General features: G+C 38.2%; 1 protein-coding gene across 2 annotated transcripts in view; it reads left to right on the forward strand.

Moving 5' to 3' along the window:
* sh3pxd2a (SH3 and PX domains 2A) overlaps positions 1–22,866 on the forward strand; it is a 78,734-nt gene that overhangs the window by 35,697 nt on the left and 20,171 nt on the right. For both annotated transcript variants that reach the window (XM_023326983.1, XM_023326984.1), the window contains exon 7: positions 10,003–10,131. In XM_023326983.1, the coding sequence (XP_023182751.1) occupies positions 10,003–10,131 (129 nt within the window). The remainder of the gene's footprint in view (positions 1–10,002; positions 10,132–22,866) is intronic.

Genomic DNA, 22,866 nt, shown 5'->3' on the forward strand with positions numbered 1-22,866 from the left:
TTCAGCTCTGTTTACCAAAGTAATTATCTACATTAAGTTAAATTATTATTTTTTTAAGATTAACTGTTGAATAAAAATTTATTTTGGCACATCACCACTATTCATTTTTTTAGGTGATAGGTAATTATGATGTTGCAGGAATATATAATGCTAAATTGTTATGGACACTATTTTTTTTGTTAGTGGACACTATTTTTTCTTTTTCTTTTTTTTAAAAATTTCACTTCTCAACTGTTTAATACAGTGCACGGAGACCAAGACCACCTGTTAGTGCCTCTTCATTTCCTCTGCCTGCTTTGGCTTTTGGGTTAACCTGGGTGTGTGTGTGTATGTGTGTGTGTAAGAGAGTTCAAGGAAGGCAGAGAGTGTGACTCAGCTGAGCATGGGGGATATGAGCGTAGGAGTCAGAAGGAAAAGTATGAAGGCGGTTTAGTGAACAGCTGTGCAGATTTTGCATGTTTGTATGTGCACGCTCTTGCATGCATGCAGTCTTAGAATACTCACATGTATTACTAAATTAAACGCTCTTCTGCAGTCAGATGGAGCTTCTTTGGCCATCCTTTCTATAACGCGCTGGAGCTATGAAGGCCTGTGTCGTAGCTGGCCCATAAAAGTTTCAGTAGGTGAAAAGTGGACACAACTTTGTTCTCTTTTTGTGGGTGGAGAGGCTGCATGGGAGTTGTCACCAACATGAAATAAGATCCCTACCTTATTTCAGCATTCATTCCATTGCATTGAGGCGGTAGATGATGGGGGATTCCATCCACATAGAGAAATGGAAAATTTGTCTTATTTCAGCTGTGCATGTGTGTGTGAGAGAGTATGTGTGTGTTAAGCCTATATTCAGCCTGTGGAAGCTATCAGACCGGTTAAAAATCCTTGAGCCATTTTCCATATAGTGCTTCTCACTGCTCAGCTCTTATTAATTAGCTTTTAATGGTTAATGGTTAGTAATGAAAACAATGGTGAGAACACACAACAACCTAGTCCTAAGATTTTGTTCCTTTTGTTCTAGCTGTTGTAATTATTTGATTTGGAAACATTCACTGTAGTCCCCTTTCTGGACATTAGTGGCTTAAAAGTAATATTTCCCTTTTAAAGCAGGATAGCAGATAAAGTGAGTCTGTGGTGAGTTTTTTTTTGCTGTACTTGCAGCTTATAGGTTTCATAATTATGGTGCTGGGGTATCCAGAAGAGTTTCCTGAGCCCCTGCCCTGAAGAGGAGAATGTAGCTTTTCACCACAAAACTGCGAGTGGTTAGAGGTTCAGCTCTGTTTACCTGGCAAGCAGAGGAAATCGGAGAATCACTAACTCAAAGCTGATAATTCACTTTAAGTTTTCAATCCCTTTGTTTCCATGACAGTGCTTTCATGAGATTTGTTGGTGTCAAAATTAGGTTTGACATTTGTATGGTATGCTGCTACCGTATGAATCTTATTTGGTTTCATACTACCCAATTTAAAACAACAAGAAAAACCAAAAGAACAAGATGGATAAAATAATTTAATGATTGGCTGCAGTGGTGCAGTTGCTAGGACCAAAGGTCCTTGGTTCCAAAAGAAGAAAAGCCTTTGTTTATATTGTGTCCTCTTACATTCGTGGGTAATGTCGGGTTGCTCTTTCTTCCTTGTATAGTCCAAAAATCTGAATTTTAATTTGTCTCTAAAAAATCACCCTTGGAGACCCTGCATAGCCACTTTTAAACAATGGATGGCAAGTATGATGCACAGTTTTGTCTTAGTCTGCTAATTTGCATCATACCTAATTTAACCACTGACCTGTCTAGGTTGTACTTTTGCCCAATGACCACTGGAGATAGGCACGAAACCCTGAGGTACAGACGACGGATGGATATATTTTTGTATATCATGCATGTGGTTGAATGGAGCAGCTAAACATGCAACTAATGACAACACAGAAATACCAGAATTTGAGCAAAAAGCTATTGTCTTGTTTTACAATAAACCTTGAAACCAGAGTAAGAATTAAGTAAGTAACAATTGTTTGAGATTTTGTAAAGGTGGTGAAATGAAAAATGGTTTATATAAACAGAGACTTAAACAAGTTTTTTTTTTGTTTTTGCAAATATCCATCAGCAGGTCTCATTTATTGTTTTAAAGTAAAACTTGACCTTTTTTTTAAGTTGAAACAGTCCAGGCTTACTAGTCCATCACAGCCCTCCTGCTGTTTTATGGAGATCTTCTGCATCCTTTGCGGCATATAAATTAGCTTTTAGGCTTGACTGCTTGTTAGCATAAATCATTGTCAGATGACAACTGATGAAGAAACATGCTGTCGTAACAGGTTTACAGGTCTGAGGTACAGGAACATTGTGTCATCTTCGAAAGCATCAGCATTTGGTTCTTTTTTAAATATGTGAATGTCAAACAAAAGTTAGATCCTCAGATCTAACTTGGGAAAACAGTAGGAGAGAATAAGATTGGAGTGCTTGGGGGTGTGCAGAGCATGTGAAAAGCAGCTGGAGAGAAGAGGACAGCCTACGTGGCAAGTGGGGACCATGTTGATGCACTGTCAGTGCAAGACTTGCTGTCTATAGTTTTGCTGCAGATCTTTGGAGATGGCTACTGTCTGTATACAGTACAGAGCATGTGGTTGTTTCTGTGTCAACTGGATGCTTGTAGGTGGGGGCAGGGTAATGAGTCAGACACTGGGTGGGTCAGGAGGTCTGTATGTTTGTTTGCATTTGCAGATGGGTGCGATTGCAAACTAGAGAAGGAAGTCATTAAGCTCAGTCGGTTTTTCTAAACTGCTTGACATCCAGCACTCGCTTCTCTCTCTCTTTTTTTTTTGGAACAGCTGCAGATTCTGACTTATGCCACCTTATTTAGTTCTGTTCAAACTTTTGTCACGTTTTTACATCTTTTATGTGAGTGTGCTGTTAAATAGTTTACATGCAGAAGTAACTGACAGGTTTCATTACGCCCGGTTAGCTGAAGAGCAGGCCAAGCCGGAAGATGATAATGAAGGAAGTCTAAACCATATCTTTCCTCAACTGTCATAGGGAATGCGATATCTCCATCAAACAAATTGGATGAGAAGGAAGTGCTGACAAGAATGCAGCAGAATATTCAGATAAAGCGTTTGGCTGAGACGTGGGCACAAAACAATGTTCTGGACTCCATACAGATACCACAGTTGGAGGAGCTGATGCATACAGATGTTTCCATCTTTAAAAATGAGCAGTAAACGTCGTTGTTCTTGCTGACTCCAGTATTTACTGCTGTTTTCCTTTTGGTTATTAGATTTTTTCCAAATAAAAAAAAAATACAAAGGGACTGATCAAAGTGGTGCGGCCAATTTCGAACCTCAGTATGTTAATTAACAGCCTTCAAAATATGTTTTTCCATCAATCCGGCCGTGAACCGTCGTTACGTATTTATGTTAGGAGCAGAGACGACATCACATCATCTGTGAAAGGAAGCAATCGTTGTTAAACGAGTGTTTTACTCTTTAAAATGAGGACAAATTGATTTGGAGTTGACGTGTTTATTTGTCTTTGGTATCTTATATTAGGGAACAGCACAGTTACCATAAATCTGTCAACATCACTCTTTTCATACTTCCTTTACTCTGAGTTTTCCAAACGACTCCTAATATTTCCAAGTCAAGCTCATCTTACAATAAATATAAACGGAATGCTCCAAAGTTGGCTTCTTTAGCCCCTTTTTTCAGCTTGGCTTTCAATCTACTCCCTTCCAATTATCCCCAGCTGGATTAGTCTCCATTTGCAGTTACCGCACGGTTCTTCCCCTTTTTTTGGAACCACCTCAGGGGAGGACAAGCCGGCCTGAGCTGGGTGTTGCACGCAAGTGGTTCAATAGTCAGCAGACTGCATTCGTTGCTTAGCTTGTGAATTTACATCAACACAAACATCTCCATTTTCAATCCGCAATGAGACTGTGGTAGTTGGCGAGGTGGTGAGCTGCAAATCAATAATTTCATGGTCAAACCCTGAGATCCAGACCTTTTTGATAATTGTGGCAGAATACAGCAAAGGAGAAACTGGATGCATAAACCACAGTTTTTTTGTTTCAACAACATCTTACAGCTTGTGTGGACCATCTGACTCAATTTTTAAGCTTATGTCAGATGAAAGCTAACTTTGAGTCTTTTTCCTACTTTAACAACCTCCACACCACAGACAGTTGTTGTTAGCTCTGGTGGCACTTATGTGTGGTGCGTTCACTGATCGAACAACGGTTTGAGTTTTGAGTTTTCACTATTCAGTGGCATTCAAGTGGTCACGATGATTGCTTGGTGCATCTCACAAACTAAAAAATCTATTTGTGCTAAGTACAAAAAGTACTGAATTATGTAAAGATACATTTCAGGTATGAAATATTCCCAACCTATAGCATCCATTATAAGACTTAAGAGAGAAATTTTTCTATAATCTTTGAAATAATTGAAACTACATTTAATGTACAAAGCTGAAATTGCTGTAGGGTTTTCATTCTCTCGTTAAAACTGAGCTCTGGTTAGGAGGAAGCTCTCTCCTCCCTTAACTCAAGACCAGGCCCCATACTGGCTTCTCTGTTTCTGATAAGTGACCATTTGTCATACCAGACTCCCACCCTGGAGGCAGAGCTGAAGGGTCTCGCTCAAAATAGTTTCAGGACAGAAGCGGTTTTGTACGAGAATAAGAGCTCAAATGTGTAAGGCTTTTCCAACATGCAGTTGCGTTACGATCCACGGTCATAAATTTTAAGAAAGAATTGAAAAACCTGAACACACGAGTATCAAAATGTGTCATCTTTGTAAGTTTTCCCATTTACTATTAGTTTATATTAACTACCAACTGAGCCATCATGCTTTTCATCAAGTCCTAAACATTAATTTGTGAGAAGGAATCATTGTATTTCTGGTGCAACCATGTGCAGAGTAGTTCCTTAGTCTATCTTAATTTCCCTTCTGAGTGATTTTGATTAGGTTGACAGTGTTGGCTATTGACATTATTATATCAAAGAGAGACAGAAAGAGAAAAATTAAAAAGATGAAACTACTATGTTGCATGATCTGCTTTAAGATCCAGTTGAATTTGAAGATATTCCATATCTGCTCCACGTGAATGAAATTCTCTTCATAATATTGAACAGTGAAGTAGCCCTCTCCCACCAGGTTTACATCTGGAGCAGGTTGGGTTTTTAGTAAAGCCTAAATGCCTTTAGACCTCAAAATACTAATTGATCATCAAATAATAATATTCAATGATATTGCTTCTGTTCTGCCCCCCTTCTCTTTTCAGGGAACGCATACTGATTCAGTGACACGAGTACATCTGTACTACATTGATCAGCAGATCTGTGTCTCCTTCTAATCCAGCTGCACATCTGCTGCCAATGAGTCAAACAAGGGCATTACGCTTTGCTAGTTTTTACTACTCTTAGCTAAATTATTCCTCCATAGAGATTTTCTGGGGCTCAAAATGCGGAGTTAAGACTTTCAGGTCCTAAACAGGAAAAATGAAAACAAAACAAAACAAAAACTTAACAACACTTTGGAATAAAATTGTAGCATAGTCTCATGGTGATGAATCATTGCATCTCTCTCAGTGGTTATCATCTCCGGATGGAGCTTATGATGGAGCGAGTGTTTGAGGGTGGGGGTTGGATGGAATTAGGACGTTTGGGTGTGCCGGGGTGGGAACAGGAGATAAATTTATAAAGCTGAGTGAGGACAGATAAGGACAAAGTGGCCTCGAGGAATAAATATTGGAACTCAAGATGACACACTTTTTGAACTTAAAGCTTCTAACATCTGAGTACTCCACATTCAATACAAAATATGATATTTTCAGATGAAGGTCAGTGTTTCTTTTAGGTATTTGTTCATGCAGCGATCAGAAATGGAGAGCCTGAGGGTTTTATGCAATGTATGTTACTATGTGTACCACCTTAGCAAACAAGGGTTTGAAAAATTTAATGATTAACGTTTTCAAACTTCACAAATGTGTTACAGTTAACAACAATACTCACCTGTAGTCTTTTTGAAATGGTTAGTTTTGCGACAAATTTGACCTAGGTCATGTCCTGGGCTGTTTTCAGTCACGTTTTTCTCTCATATTTTCTTCTTGTTCTGGCTCTGTCTTCCTGCTGTTGCAAAACATTTCATTTCCTGAATGGGGCCAAAATATCAGCTTTTGCCTTTCATTCCTGTTGACTTTGCTGACAAAGTCTTTAGTCCCTCTCATCTGGCCTCACATTTCCCCCCATTCCTAACAGCATTAGTGAATTTCTATCTGCGTTTATTATGTTAATTCCACTCACTTTATAAAATAATGACTTATTTTTATCTGTGTCCATTTTGTGTGTAATTATTCCATATATTTCACTTTGTGAATTTCGTTACTGAAATAAGTAAACTTTTCAACAGTATTCCCGATATATGAAAATTATATGTAGGTCTCAAATTTCACTGGGTCATTCAAACACATGAACCAGCTCTGATAAAAACCATTCCAGTGTAGTTCTGATATGTTTAGGGTCATTGTCCTGCTGGAAGATGAACTTCCACCCCAGTCACAAGTTTTGTTCAGCGTGTTGTCATCCAGGATTGCCTTGTATTTAGTTGCATTTTCCCAACATCTCTGAGCAACTTTCCCACATTATCTGTAGAAAAGCATCCACATAGGAAGTTTCTATCTCATTTTTTTCTAAACAATTGTCAAAGATCTTCACAGATAAGGTGCACTTATGATAGTTTGCACACAGGCAGATGTTGACTGCGTTGGACTTTATTTAGGGCTTTAGAGTAAAGATGGTAAAATACACACCACACCTTTCAGATTTTAATGAAAAAATGTTTTTTTTATATGAAATCCCAAATGAAACTGAAGATGTGCATTGATGTTTAAGGGGAATGGATACATTTGCAAGGCACTTCACTTGCATATTTTTTACTGCTGTGGGGAACTTACTGGTCGTGAAAAGAATAAGGAGTATTCAAAATAAAGCCAAGAAATAGTTAAACATCAATTTAATGTCAATAATCATCTCTTCATCTTAACAAATACATTTGAGATGCTTTTATATTACATGACAGTAAACTGACTGCAGCACACGTTGAAAAAACAAAGTACACTGCTCTAAATGGGCAATTATTGCATTTATTTGAAAACTGGTGACGTTTATAGGGTTTATCAGTATTTGAGTCACAAGTCATAATGAATTGTAAGTAAAGTAGTTGTCACATTATTTACTGACGATCAAGTAGTTTTTTTTTTCTGCTTCCAACTTTGTGGTTTGTCAAAACATCTTGCATAGATAAGCCATCAGGAACCACAGCCCAACCACAGTAACTGAGTGTCAGACTCTTTGGCAGCATTATTCAGAGAGATGCTGATGAGGCTGGGTTTAGATTTGTAAGGTAATAGCTCTCCCATATTGTAGATACAGTTCATAAAAAGAAGAGTGAGGCTTCAAGTTTTTGTTTCTTTTTACTAGAGGGGATTTTAGATCTTGAAATAATAAGAATAAAACCAATTGTTTCTGAAAGCAGTTTGTTCCAATCCTTCTCAAACAGCTTCAGACCCACAAACTAATCACTGTAGAGTTTTTCAACTGTGATGAGTATTGGTTGAAGTATGTAGCATTGCTAATTTTATCCACTTGCAGCGCCTCAAAAAATTATTCCTGCCTTAACTTTTTTTTGTTTTCAAAATTTGTCTCATTACATCCATGAACTTGGTAGAATCACTGGTGGAAACTGCATAACACTTGATAGAGTTTTACCTTCCAACAGAAAAGGAGCCCTCAGCTACAACGGCTGTATGTTTAGAACAGAGTATATTCACATCCTGCAATGGCCCAGTCAAAGTCCAGACCTACAAATAGGACTCTGTGTCAATATGTAAGAGTTGGTCACAGATTTTTTTCCATCCAATCTGGCTTAGTTAGAGCTGTTAGCTGAATAGGAATAGGCATACATGGCAGTGTATAGATGCAAACAGCTGGTAAAGAGTTTCCCCAAAAAATTATATTACTGTTCACTTCACAGTTTTACACAGCTTTGTGTTGATCAACCAAATAAAATGTCAATCAAATACATTACAGCTTGACAAAATACTAGAAAGTTCAACAGTGTATTCTTGCTTTATATGACTACAGTTCTTAAGTTGTATAACCATTATGGCAGAATGCCGTATTAGAAGTAATTTTTCCACTTTAATCAAGTTTCTGAAACTTATCACAAGACACAATATTTCACAACTCAAAGTAAGGCTCTGACACCAGTGATGGGAATAAATCAGGGGTGCCCAAAGTCGGTCTTCCTGCATGTTTTAGTTCTCTCCCTAGTTTAACGCACCTTCATCAAATGATGGCTCATGAGAAGGGCTACGATGAACAGTGACTTGCTGAGGGAGAGAACTAAATCATGCAGGATGCCGGCCCTCGAGGCCCGACTTTGGGCACCCTGGAATAAATGATGTGCCTTTTTCACATGTTATTGTCTCTAGTGGGGTGCTGGTGTCTATCTCCAGCTAACGTTTGGGGCGAGAGGCGGGGTACACCCTGGACAGGTCGCCAATCTGTCACAGGGCAACACAGAGACAGACAGGATAAACAACTATGCGCACCCCCCCTCCCCCCACACACACCCACCCACACACACCTAGGGAGAATTTTAGAGAGACCAGTTTACCTAACAGTGATGTTTTTGAGCCGGAGTACCCGGAGAGAACCCACACATGCACAGGGAGAACATGCAAACTCCATGTAGAAAGACCAGGCCAGGAATCGAACCCAGGACCTTCTTGCTGCAAGGCAACAGTACTACCAACTGTGCCACTGTGCACCCGTGATTACGAGTAGCTTAATTCAAATTTGTAAATATAATGATGATGTGCAAAAATTTCTGTTTCATGATGTCTGTAGATGCTGCCTGCAGTGGAATGTAGCGGTGAGAGGAATCTCTGCAGCAGTACCTCCTTCTGATAGCAGCTTTGAACTTAGTGTCCAACTATTTTCAAACCGTTTGAACTAAGCGTCAGCAGGTCTGCATTTCCACATTCCTGTAAAATTCATTCAGTGATGGTTGTTTTAAAGGATTATTTATTAGTAAGTCTTCAGTGGAGCCCAGTTAATGAAACTTGACACTTGCAAATAGAAATAAATTACTGTATTAAATAAGTTGTATGCTCTTTAAATGGCTCTACATATCCAAACATGTCTTTCTTTTATTTTTTTTAGAGGTCATTTATCTTATTTGCTTATGAACCAGAAATCTGGTGCAAGAATGGGTGGTAAGTCTGTCAGGAACACAGCAACAAAGCGAATGAAAAACGGAGTCACTGCCAGCGTTTATATGGTTAAGTTAGCGATGTGGCGAGAAGAAAGGTTCTATTGGCTGGGCTGCATGCTGGAGTCAGAGCTCTAGTGTTTCACAGAGCCACAGGTCCACCCCTCTGTGCAAAACTCCAACCCCTTCATCTGGTTCCATTTAAGGACCCTAGTGCCGACTCTTATGATTGGCTTACACCACCCCCCCTACTCTTCCTCCAGCTCCAACCCCACTGAGGAGAAGGAGGCTTTTTAGCAGATGGTTTATTTTCCAAGGGAAACTATTTCTTTCTCAGAAATTTCTGTCCTGTCTTCAGTTGGCTTCAGCTCTCTGTTCTCCATCTGCACTGCTGTTGCAATTCCTTCAAAATATTGTACTTGCATGCCCAGCTGCATCTGATGACCTGGGGAAGGACACGTTCACTTCAGCAAAAACAGAATGGATTTTTGCCTGTAATGGCCTGATCATTTTCTTTTTGAAGTTCTTTTCATAGAGCTTCGACTCCTCTGTTGCCCTTGATGTTCAGCTAGATGGGGATGCAGCTCTATGGCTAGGCTGTGGGGAAAATGCACTGAACCCTGTGAATACTGCAAGTGGCTACACAGACAGAGGGGTCTATGGCACAACGGGTGTCCAGCAGCCGTTCTCGTGGACCTATGGCTGGCAGCTGGCTGACAGCATGTTTTTTCCCGTCAACACCAGGTCTGGACGCTTCGGACCCCATGCTCCTGGAACAGTATGTGGTGGTGGCCAATTACGAGAAACAAGAGCCTGCAGAAATCAGTCTCCAAGCGGGTGAACTGGTCGACGTCATTGAGAAGAGCGAGAGCGGTGAGTAATCAAAACAAAAGGCGCCATGTGTTGCTATGTGTATGTCAGGCTCTGACTGACAGTTCATCAAATATTGTGTGCGAATCCCAAACCAGCCCTTCACCCCTTTTCTACAAACTTTGATTGTTGTTACTAATCCCCATCTGGAGGCTTTATTTGGCTCGAAGTTAGCCCTGCTTTTTTTTTCTTTTTACCACTGTTGGTTTTGGCTGGGAGCCAAAATATTGCCTTTAGCAAGAGGAATGTCTTCCAGACTCATATTAATTATTCTTCCCCACTTTAATGGGAAGCCAGAAGGACATGCCGGGTTTACAAATGCCAGCTGCAGAGAGCCCTTAGTCAGCTGTTTAACCTCTGGAAAGAGCCCAAAGACAGAGTGAAGATGCTGTTTTAAGGTGCACATAAATCAGTGGGACAGTTGTAAATGTTTAATGAGTTTCTTGCATGCTCATACGACTCAAATAATTTAAATTGACAAATTTGCTGTGACGTGTTTAGATGCCGTTTTCAATTACAATAGACACCAGTAGTTACTTCAAATTACTTTGAAACAAAAACAAACAAACAAAAAAAAACAACAACAAGAGATGCACCAATCAGAATTTTGTGGCTGAACTTTGGCAGGATTTTGGAGTTCACATTTTAACCTGTCTTTAGCATCTTACATTAGAAATTAAAAAAAGCAAGCATGACTAGAAGCACAGCCCTACTGTGTTTTTCCCTCAATAGCGGGAACCCAGTCTGTTTTGCACCACCGACTGGCCTGTTGGTTCACAGACTGGCTGGGTGGGTGGCATCTACTCTGTATAAAAAAAACCTATGACAGAGAGAACTGGGGTTGTCCTTTCTTCCTCCAGTTTAGCAATGATACAGAATACAATGAAACCTTTTTGCAATGCCACACGCTGTTGTGTTCCTTCATACAGGTCAAGTTTACCAAGAGGAACACACAGATATTACAAAGAAATGTGCAGTTTTTCCCCCCCAAATACAACATTTTCCCATTGTGATTGTAAAGGAGATGGGAAATATATTTATTCTTCTCCTTGGGGTCCAGCACTACAAGACTGAAGACTGGATTCTTACCTTAACTTACCTTACCTTAAGAATCTAAGTGTTAACAAGAGGGTTGTTAAAATTTCCAATCCAGTATCCTCCATGGCAGACAGAGGTTGAAAGCTGAAAAGGAACGACAAGAGCAATTATCTACTACAAGGTAGTAGTATTTGCTCTCTGTCATTCTCTCACAGCCTGCTGACTGCTGACATGTTTCAATAGGTAGAAAATAAAGTTTATTTTGTAAATAACTTCTTAAATTTCTCTGCTTTCTTCTGAGTCACCTGAGTCTTCTTTGCTCAGTAACAATATCCACACCAAAGACCCTTGATATTAGTGTGACCTGTTTGCTGTTCTGAGAAAAAAAACAACAATAAAAAAAGAAAAAAAACTTTTTGAGTTTTTGACCAGGCCAGTCGCCAGTTATAGCCGATCAGATTGTAAATCATCTGATTCTGGTCAACAACTGATTTCTTTGTGCTTCTCCACAAAAATGAAGACAAGTAAAAGAAACATACAAAGCTGACAATTGCATTATGTCTACACATATCAACAAATAAATGCTCCAAACCTGGTCTAAGCACCTGCCTGGCTCACTTTCTTAAATTAATTTCTTATACAAAGCAAAAGAGCAACTGCAGAGTCAAAGGCCTGGTAACAAGGACTGACGTTCAGCTTTAACGATCTGCTGAGACAGTAAAACGGTAATGGGAATCATGTGTTCCTTCGAGCCAGAAAGGAGAAACAGAGATGCAGCAGGAAACTGTGACGAAGAAGGCATGTTGACCTGCCTCTTCACGGTGGGTGTGAGTGCCACACTGGTCCTTAAGGAAGAAGGTCCACAGAGGTGGGTTACTTTGAAGTGTCACATGTCCCGCCTTCGGGTTTGTGGATTTGTTCTTCCTCTTTGCTCCAGTCGAGTTTCAGCCCAATGGGGAGCCACAGTCGGGCGGATATTCCTGCACCTTAAAGTGGTTTCGTCAGCGGCCTTATATGAGTTATTTCCAACATGAATTTAAACTGTATGGTGCTGTGCTTTTAAGAAGAGGCCCTTTAGGGTTGACAGTTTGTGCTCACCACTTTGCATCCTCATAGGAGATGATCTGGCAATATGTCAGGCATTGTAGAAGTTCTGGAGAATTAAGACTTCCACTTTGGTTACAAGATCTCTTAGCATGAGATCTTGCGAAATTAAAAAACACACAACAGTCACCTCTATTTTTATATTCTTCAGACTCTATGACTTTTAGACTTTTATTTTGAAGTTTTATTAAAGGACGTTGACAAGAGTCATCCAATAAACACTTTTCCTCAGGTTGGTTGACAATACTTGTTTGCAAAAGCAGTGAAGAAACCACCACTTTTAATTTTCCCTTTACATTTTTATCAGGCAACATTTTTGGAAACTGGTGGGAAAAAAAGAAATGATGAAATAGTGATAAACATGATATATTTCACAAAAGCAACAAAATCGCTAACAAAATAGTTTGGGATTTTTCTTGATTTCTAGCTACATGTGGCATAGAAAGGAAAATATTAGAAGACAGGGTTTTAAATATATACTAACAGTCTCTTTGACAGTTTTATTGCACAATAATCCTTTTGCATGAATAAACACAATCCTTTTCTGCACTTATTCTTCTATAAAATCTGCACACCTCCTGCAGTGTAAGTCAGCTGAAACCGCTTCATTTGGCTGGGTGATATTACGCCATATTCCTCTGCCAACACTAATAAGACCAAGTGTGTCCTGAGAAGATTTGAGGGCTCACTTGATTTAAGATCCACTTCCTTGCAAGATAAGTACAAACCCTTTAATGGTGTCTGACAGATTGCTCTGTGTAATACGCAGCTACATGGCGAATGTGCTGTATTAGAGGCACTAAAAGTGCCTGCTTCATTTGATAAAATGGGTTGCGTAGATTTTCAAGTTCTGCAGATTTAAACCAGTACAATTCCGTGTGCTCAGTGTTTTTGAATGGAAAGGAACTTCAATAACTAGTCATGAACCCTAATTTGGCTATTTACACTTTGTTGCGACCACAAGGTTCAACGTATTTCATTGGAATTGTATGTCGGATCAACAAAAACAACTTTTTATTTTGAAGTGAAATAATAAATCATTTTCAAACTTATACAAATAAAAATATGAGAAGTAGGTTGCATTCATGTGTTTTTCACCTCTCCTCCCAGCATTTTTCTGGAAGCAGTTTTTGTGATAGTCTCTGTCAGATTTGCACATCTAAAGACTGAAAAATCTGTAAAACCTTACAAAAAAACTAAGTCTGTAGACATAGATTTTTAATTGTTACCACAGATTTAAATTGCATTTAAACCTGGAGTTTTTTGTTTCTACGCTATTCTAGTACATCACTATGCTTTGATTTAAACTACTTCTATGTAGCTTTGGGTGCATGCTGATGGTTGTCCTGCTGGAAAGTGAATGTCCACCTTTGTCCCAAAGCTCTCAGTTTGACGTTTTTTTTCTTCTTAGGATTCCTCTGTATTTATCCTTATCTCCTTCATCTCCCTATCAACTGATATGCTTTGCTGTTCATGTTGAAGAGCAGCATCCCCACAGCCTAATACTGCATGCACTGTGGGGATGTAGTGGTAAACTTTAAACATTCCTTTTGCCTCTCTTTGAAACAGGCCAGATTTGTGAAGTGGATAACTTATATTTGTCATGTCGCCTGATTTTCCCACCTGAGCTGTGGATCTGTGCAGCGTTATCTTGGCCTTCTTCGCTGTCTTGCATAGCTTTTTGGTTTAGATGGACAGCCATGACTGACTAGGCTTGCAGTTGTGCTACATACTTTCCATTATGCATAAATGACTGAACAGTGGTGTGTCATATGCTTGAAACTTGGGTTATTGTTTTATGACCTAACTTTGGTTTAGACTTCTTCACTATGTTACATCTGACGTGTCTCATGTTGCTCTTGGTCTTTATGATCGGGTTTGTGCACTAATATTCTCTAATAATCATCTGAGGCCATCACTCTACAGATGAATTGCTACACAGATTATTCGACACAAAAGGTTAACTACAATTTACTTATTAGAAGACCTGCAAATGCCAACTGACAGCACTGGATTCAATATATGTATACATTACCCCCCCACACCCCCCAAAAAACATCGGTAGGTTACTTTTACAAGCATACAGTACTTTATATTATTTCATCACATCCATCCCATCAAAATACATTAAAGCTTGTGGTTGTAATGGAGAAACTTTGAATAATCCAGGGGTATAAATACGTTTGCATAATTTTGTCAATGGAAAGCTAAACTTTTTAAAATTATTTTTCTAACATTGAAGACCTTAACAGACATCCTGCAGTAAAGTTACTGTACTCTAAATATTTACTGCAAATGCAGTCTCCTGCAGCTATCAGCCTTTTCTTACTTTGGTTAGATAACATATGGCTTTTACAGGACAGGAAATCTAGGTCAGACTTATAGGCGAGCTCAGCCTTCTCTACTTTTCCAGCCTCCTGTCCCAAGCCAAGCGAGTATTTTCCATTGCACTGCCTTGACGATACAGTTCGTGTTGTGCTCTTTGTTTCAGTTGGAACAGTAGCTTATGCAACCCGGTGGATTGTTGGGATTATAGCAGACTGAGTTGTTTTAAATTAGATCGGTGCGTGCATGATGGCATCACCGGTTGTAACAACCAGCAGAAAGATGGTTGTCAAAACATTATGTCACAAAGATTTGTGAAGATAAAAAGTAAGCTGTAAATTGAGCAGTTCGCCGAAGAACGTGTTGAATCAACATTTTCGTCTTTTAATCATAAACTGTGTCCTTCCTCCTTCTGCTGTCCCTATTATCTGCCTACTTTATGAGTGGGGAGATGTTGGCTCAGGATTAGCTTTCTGCAAGAAACTCGGACAGAAAATGGAAAAAGCAAATTGCTGCCAAAGTTAGTGGTTCAGAGAGGTTGGTTCATTATAATGGCTTAATGGATCCTCCAGGACGCCTCCTACATTTACACTCTCTGGAAAGGATGCTATCCAAATGCAGGCTAGCAGCGTTGCAGGTCAGTTCACACACTTTAAACTCATCAGTTTTAAACTTTGCACCCTAATTAAAGTTGTCAGAAATGATAAAAAAAATTATTTGCACTTATACTGCTAGAAAAACTGTCATAGTTGCAGACATTTTCCTCAAGAGCAACACAAGGGATTTTGCTCTGTGCTCTGTTAATGTTTTCTTTATATGAAATTGGGTATTATGGAATATTACATGTTTTCCTGAAGTCCACCACAGTCTTTTATCTTTTTAACGAATTAACTGTGCTAAGTAATTGAAAAACCACTGCTGATAAAAAAAAACAACAAAAAAAGAAAACGTCAAAGGTCTTTAATTGTAGCAGGACAATTTTGCCTACAGCTTACTGGCATATGTTTCTTATTTGGGCCAGGTTGACTTGGTTTGCTTTTCTTCCTAATAAATAAAATCATTGATGGAAAACTACTTTTTATATTCTCTGAAGTTATTTTTGTCTGGTTTGGAAATGTTCTTATTCTTTTATAACATTAAATGTGACAAAAAATCAAAGCTACAGCAATTCTGTAAGTGGACAAACAATTTCTTTGAGCCCTTTAAAACCAACAATTAAAGCTGCAGCTCTGGCACATTAGTTTGTTTTTACAATGATAGATGAGGGCTTCAAGGTTGCAAAGTGGTTAGTAATGTTTCCTTGCAGTTTTGTATTTTAGTCTTAATCAGTCTAGCCTTACACTCCTTGAGTTTGTATATTCAGTGCTAGTGCTTCTTTCCTATTTTCAAAAGCATGCATTTTTGGCTAATTGGTCTCTATCAATAATATGGGACACAACAAACAGTCCAAATATTATGTGGCATAGCCAATACTCTAATTCTCTGGCATTAGCAATTAAACAGTAAACAGAAGGTATAAGACTGTAGTTAGGGCTATAAACAGTGTTTTTAGTTTGGGAGCTAACAATCTGTAGTATTTATTGGGTGCGCCGACACCTTCCCTTCAGCTCTTCAGATCTCAATAGAATGACAGATGTTTTGTAGTTGCGAACAGTTTGTTGTCAAAGAATGTAGAAATTGTGAAATGCTGCCACTTTGCAGATTCTCGTTTTGGGGACCCTTCAAAGCTTAAATATAACGATGTTTACTCCACTTCTGTGCCGGATGTGGAGGAACAGCTAAGAGGCAACGTCTTTGCTGTTTTTCCTCGAACCTTCAGTTTACCAGCTTGGTATTTGCAGTTTCAGCAGGAACATGTTTCCTTGTATAACAGAGGAAAAAACCTATAATTCTTGTCAACGATGCTTGCCAAGTGTTAAATGTCAGATTTTTCTTGTGCAGAGGTTGCCGCAGCAGATGGAAGACACATTATCCAGTCAGAGCAATCCCCATCCTTCACATTCCTTCAGGCTAACGCAGGAAAGACTAACGACCATCCAAAGAAATTAACCTTAAACTGTATTTTTAGATATGGAAAGTCAAGTGGGTGGCCTAAACCAGGCATTTCAGTCTAGACAGCAGTTTCTATATGTTGCATTTTTCAGAGGCACAACAAATATAGAAGTTGTAAAAGTAGTCACAGTAGTGGTCAGAAGTCCTTCAGAAGACACAAAAACAGCTTCTCTGAATCAAAGGTTGACTGGCTGGACTTTTTTTAAAGTCAGTCCTTGTGCTGAAGGATTGCTGTGTATCAACCAGTGGAGCCAGGAAAGCAGATGAGCCATAGACCAAGGCTTCGTTCAGAACATGAGGGGATCCTTTCAGAAGCTGGTAGAAGTGAAGGTTGTTCTTTTCGTCAACATAGGTCTTAAATGTCGTTTTGTGCTGTTTTTGGCTGTTTTTCGCCGCTATGCCTCAGGTAACTGCTGGTGGGTGCGTTAGATCGCATGGTTTACCTTTTCATGCTTTCATTTCGGATCTACTGCTAATAAATTCAGACAATTGGAAATAAATTGACTTTTCATCTCTCCTTAACAGTGGGGTCATATATCTGTAGTTCTGCTGAGCCGAGGCATTGCTCATCATTTCAAGTCATAAAACAAAGTTACTTCATGGTACTGACTGTGTTCTTCTCCCATTCATAATATATGGAAGAGTAATGTCTTCATGGTTCATAATTTTGCTTGGGTAGGGATAATTTTACAAGGGTGCAGTGGCATAATGTTTTGAGCATGCCATTGCAAAAGGTGCTATATGTCATATTTGCACACCTCAGTTTTGTTTTGGACCTCTGGCATCTCCTGCCACATTAAATATTACATTAATCTAGTTACTTTGCTGTGGTCAGGAACCTGACCACAACAGACAAACAGGCATTAAGACTACTCTTACCTCACAATGTATATTTGTAATTTTATATACACTTGCATGAGTGGAATATACTAGAAATAGTATACATCCCAGACACTTTGAGTCTGGGATGTATTTGTTTGCATGTATGATCCAGAAATGTAATTCTCAAGTTATTTTTCACATTAGCTTGCCAAACTGCACCATCAATTGAACTTGACCAATATTTTAACTGTGCAATCAATCTTTTACTGCTGTGCAATTTAAATATTGTTTGAAGTCAGAGTGATGTGCTACTCTTATTGAGTGTGGCATTGTATATGGGCATAATTCCTTGCATGCTGAAAGTTACTGTTATGTTTGAAACCTTTGTAAGGACTGGTAAAGTTTTTGTACCACACTCTTGAGCAAAAAAATACACATTTCAGCTGTCAAAACCTATAATACCCATCACGCTCTGTCTGCCTTGCATCTTAGTGATACAAGAGGATACAAGGCTTTAGGTAGACCAGAAATGCCTTTTTTAGAATCTGATACTCTAACTTTAACAATTTTATACACAGTCAAACCAGCCTGTCACTATTTTTGGGGGGCATGTTAAAATATTCTTCAGCATGAGAGGCTAAACATACTACTAAAATTACTTAATCTCCAGCCTGAAGTGGCTCCAACTGTAGTAGGTACTCCTACATACTTTCAGAGTATTTCAACTAATAATCATTTGATCAATTGGAGCCTCTCCCAGAATGTATGTACAGCATTAATCTGTCATCCCCAGATAGCCAGGTGATAAATAAAGTAAAATAAGATGGTGATATAACGGGTAAACTAAATGCCCTCTGTCCTGATAGAATAGAAATTCTTCTTCTTACATCTCCTTGTTCAGTTCTTAATGTTAGATACCTGTAATATGTTTCTATGTGACACATGCAGAGAAAAGTAAAATATATAACAATGATGCCATAAGAAAAGTATTTTCTTTATAGAAGCATTTTAGGGTTTTAGAGGGACTTCTGAAAGCATCGCTTAAGCTTTTGTATTTTTTGTATGTTTCATATTTCTGAATGGATACTTTAATATTAAGTTGTCATACATAAATCTCTATACGGGAAAGACAAACAGATCTGTTTTGGATTTTAACAAGTCCGCCTTGTACTGTTCTTATCTAATGGCTATGTTGTTCAATCTCAGATTCTCTCTCAGGTACCAGCATGCAGTATACGTTGATTTAAACTGAGTTGGTGCTCAGCTGTGCTGAAATAAGTCCACTGGTGCCTGTTTAAAGCCCTTAGTTCAGAAACAGCACAGTTCTTTGCAGAGAATTTTTGCTTTTCCACAGTATGACTCCATGTGGCTTTCAAAAGTGCTGTATGGCCTTGGACACACACCTGAGCTCCAGATGCACAAACTGCACGTTCTGTTCATCAGGGGTTCACTGTCAACTCCATAAATGTCAAACTTTAACCCATTAACTGGCGGTATCCCATCCACAGGACAAATCTAGATTGTTTGAATACTCTGCCTTTTTTCGCTGCCAGTTAAGGGGTTAAAAGCTGAGTTTGCTTAATTTGGTTCTAGTATGTAAAACTTGCACAGGCAAGTTTAAGTTCTTTACAGCAACCATTAATTATAAGTGAAAGCACAACTGGCCTAAAACAATCTTTTTTTTTATTCATATCCATGTTATGCATAACCCTGTTAAGGCATGCCATTGAGATTTCTACTATTATGAGTTTTGGAGTTTGATCTTTGATTATGGTTGTGATAGTATCCATTGTGCTATTCAAAGTACTAAACCTAAATTAGCAGAGGCTACAAATGCAAACTGTGTTTAAATGTTGAGAAGTTTTTATGATTTATAAATATAGTTAGAGTAGGATGGACCTGTAAGAGATTATCACAACATAATCAGTTTTTGTCATTGTGCTACTCATAGAACAAAAGAATCATAACAAGCCTATTTTATTAGCTCACACCAAATATAAAAACCATATTAACAGTACCACAGAAGCTAAAATCCATGTCTTTATTATTTCTGCTCTTTGGGCCAAAGAAATGGAAAACAAATAGCACTCCTGGATTGGCTGCTTTGTAAGGACCAGCCAAGAATGTCTCAATTGCTAGTCATACCAGCTTCCCAATTTTTACTATTTTCAATTACTTTTATTAAAAATATTAAATTTTTCCACAGATCATTTGAAACTGTGTTCCACAGAAAAATTTGCAAATTCATGAATCTGTATGCACAGAATCACAAAAGTTGCTTGCAACAGCGATTCAGTAACAAAGGAGCAATGCACCGTTAGTTTTCACACCATCACTTTCCATGTTTTTTTTAAAACTAAAAATATTTTCAAACAATTTAATTGAAAAGACTTTTTACCGTATAAATGGCATAGCATAAATGTATTTTTTATTTTTTTATCTTACCCTGTCACTGTTTGGTCCCCACTACAAATCTGTAACCACACTGTTGAAAAATGATAGATTTCTTCTTTCTCTTCTTTGTAAATAAAAGTTAACCAGATTGAGCCAAGAGCTTAACTTTTACAATGAGGAAACATCACTGCATCTTTATCAAAATCAGACAGTTGCACTGACAGATGTAGTCGTGCAAACACTCTCCTTCCAGATATTATGTACGCTTTTGTTTTCACCCTGATCTGTTCAGTTTATTAGAAGCAGGGAGGGGACAGTTCGTAACTTATTTAATCTAATTATCATTTATCTTCTGTTTTACCTTTGGGTACTCAGATGTAGAACTTTACTCCCTCAACTCCTATGATTTGCACCATTAGTCTTTCCTTTCTTGGCTTCCATTAAGGAAATCATTTGACATAACACTGCATACTGTTACATTTTTTTTTAATATTTGAAATCTGTCGGCGATTAAATAGTTTGTAATCTGAAACATTTATACCAAGGCCCTGTGGATCATATAAGCACATTTACATGAAGGTTAACAAGTTCCAGAGATCCACGCAGACTTGAGAGCGTGATTTCATCTGAAAGTTAGGATTGTGTAATTCTGCAAAATTGCTGTCTTGGCAGCAGGAGACCCACACACAAAACAGCTGTTTCTTTTGCAATGACCTCAGTTGAGGAGTTGTATTGCTATAAAGAACATGAAATGTTAACCCTATCACATCTGAAATCGGCGTCCAAAAAGTAAGGATCGTAACGTCCATTTTGGCCAAACCTTGTTAGAACATGATGGAAGATGTTTGAAATTTAAAGGTGTATTTTACTGTAAACATACAGCTTACACCACCTGGCTTCCTAAAGCTGTATCTCTACAAATTCATGGTGCCTTTAAACAACAGTAGTGGAGCAGACCCTCTGTAAATTAATACATGAGGACAAAGATGTAAAGAATTTTCTTATCCCCTCTCTTAGTACTCTATAATTGCAACCTGTCTGATATAAAACTACAAAGTTACATAATGTGCATTCGTGTTTTGGTGTATTTAATGCTTCTTTTGAGGTTCGGTGAACTCAGTTTAAGCAGTTGCCATATGGAGGGATGGTTAAATATTATAAGCCTCTTGAATCAGTAATCTTAGATTAGCAGCATATGTTTTATGTCTATATGCGCTTTCAACCGGGTGTTTCATATTCAAACACCTGACTCTTATACAGCTTACATTTTCAAGTGGGCAAAAAGGACACTTTGCAGGTAAGCATTGCTTTGGTCCTACCCCCTGTTGACTCATTATTATTGTGGTTGATTTCATTTGGTGTACCATAAACAGAGTTGAGTTTATGAGCTGTTAAACACTTGAGAGTTAATTACATGCTTGCACCGACCTAATGAGCTATTGCAACATTTCAAAACTGCAAAGTTTGAAGTGATTTAAAACGATGATGTCACTGTAATTAAAAGCTAATTAATTATATTGCTCATATTTTTAAAGGCTTTGATTTGCACTGTGGAGAAGGGGAAGCAGTAATTTATTTCTTTTGATTTGAATTCTTTGGGCAGCATGATGTGTTTTGTGTGGTTTTTAGTTTCAGTCTGATTTATAGGCGTGGCATTTTGAATCAAATCAAAGCTTTCATTCAAAGACTGAGAATATTACATGGCTCGTTATGTTTCCGATTGCTAATAAGCAAATCTTAGAGCCAGACAACGTTTCTTATCTCAACCCTTCAATGTGAGTGGCTTACTACTGCTAAAAAATCTCAATATGCAGCATTTTATGTGTTTTACTGTTGCTTAGCCGATAATTTATATACATCTGCAAGTTGCAGAAATATGTGGAATTTGAGGTTGTCTGGATAAGTATGGGAAGAAAATGTCAGAGAATTAAAAAATATTATACTTTACTCTTTTCTTCTAAGACATTCCTTTTTTTATTGTATGCCTTCTTGAATACTTCCTTCTTTCCTCCCAATTAGTATTCCCATATTTGCAGTTTCCATTTTTTCAAGTGTCCATATGAAAAGTGAGCCATATGTAATCTGCAAGACTCTGCAAGTGTATCAGACAAATCATTTTGTACATTCATGCCAGAGTCTATACATCAAGCTGTAAACAGATCTGGAACTATTTTATTCGTTGTCGCCACCATTGAGAACTACATTCTTATGTCTGTCAACAGAACTTCTGCGGTTCCTGTAGCTTCCAGCTTAATTTGACTGGACGGGCAAAGAGACGGGAAGTCAATTTGATGGTTATGTTAGTCATCAAATGTTGGAATGGTGAACATATTTTGAGTTTTTATGCCAACAGCTGAATCAATCTTCTCAATGAAATGAGTCCAAATCCTACACCCATCGCTAAAGTGGACAAGACAACCGCTAATGGTGGTTTTGTTCATTTTAGCTCCTCTGGGAATACCGTGGCCATCTTGGCTCTCTCATTGAGTTGTTGAAGATGTAAGATTGTTTCGAAACCTAACCTTGTTTTAAGCTTCTCCTCAACACTAGCTCTGATTAATGTAAAGTTATTTGTTCTTCATAATGCTCTTTGTTCACGCATGCTTTCAAAAGTCTGAGGTACTTATAAGAAAAAAAGCCATATTCATACTGACCAGACTCTACTTACTAATTAGGTAACTCCTGAACATAGTTTGGCAGTTTTATACTAAACGGTGCTAATTACCAATACATGCCACATTTTTCAGATTTGTATTTCAAAAAAAATAATGAAAAAATATAAAAAATTTTAGTTCCACTTTTCAATTATGCTCCACTGTGTCAGTCTGTTTCTATTTCCATTTTTCCATTTCTACATTTATTTCTTCTTTGATGTTTCATAAATGTATTAGTCTCCCTTCTGCTCTTCTCATAACTGTTATGGATAATCATAAGCAAAAACAGCACTTTGTACCATGAGACTTTCACAGATTATTGTACACTTGAGGTTTGGACCAGCTGTGA

The sequence above is a fragment of the Xiphophorus maculatus genome, chromosome 22 (genome assembly GCF_002775205.1).
Source record: "Xiphophorus maculatus strain JP 163 A chromosome 22, X_maculatus-5.0-male, whole genome shotgun sequence".
In the NCBI taxonomy this organism is placed as follows: domain Eukaryota; kingdom Metazoa; phylum Chordata; class Actinopteri; order Cyprinodontiformes; family Poeciliidae; genus Xiphophorus; species Xiphophorus maculatus.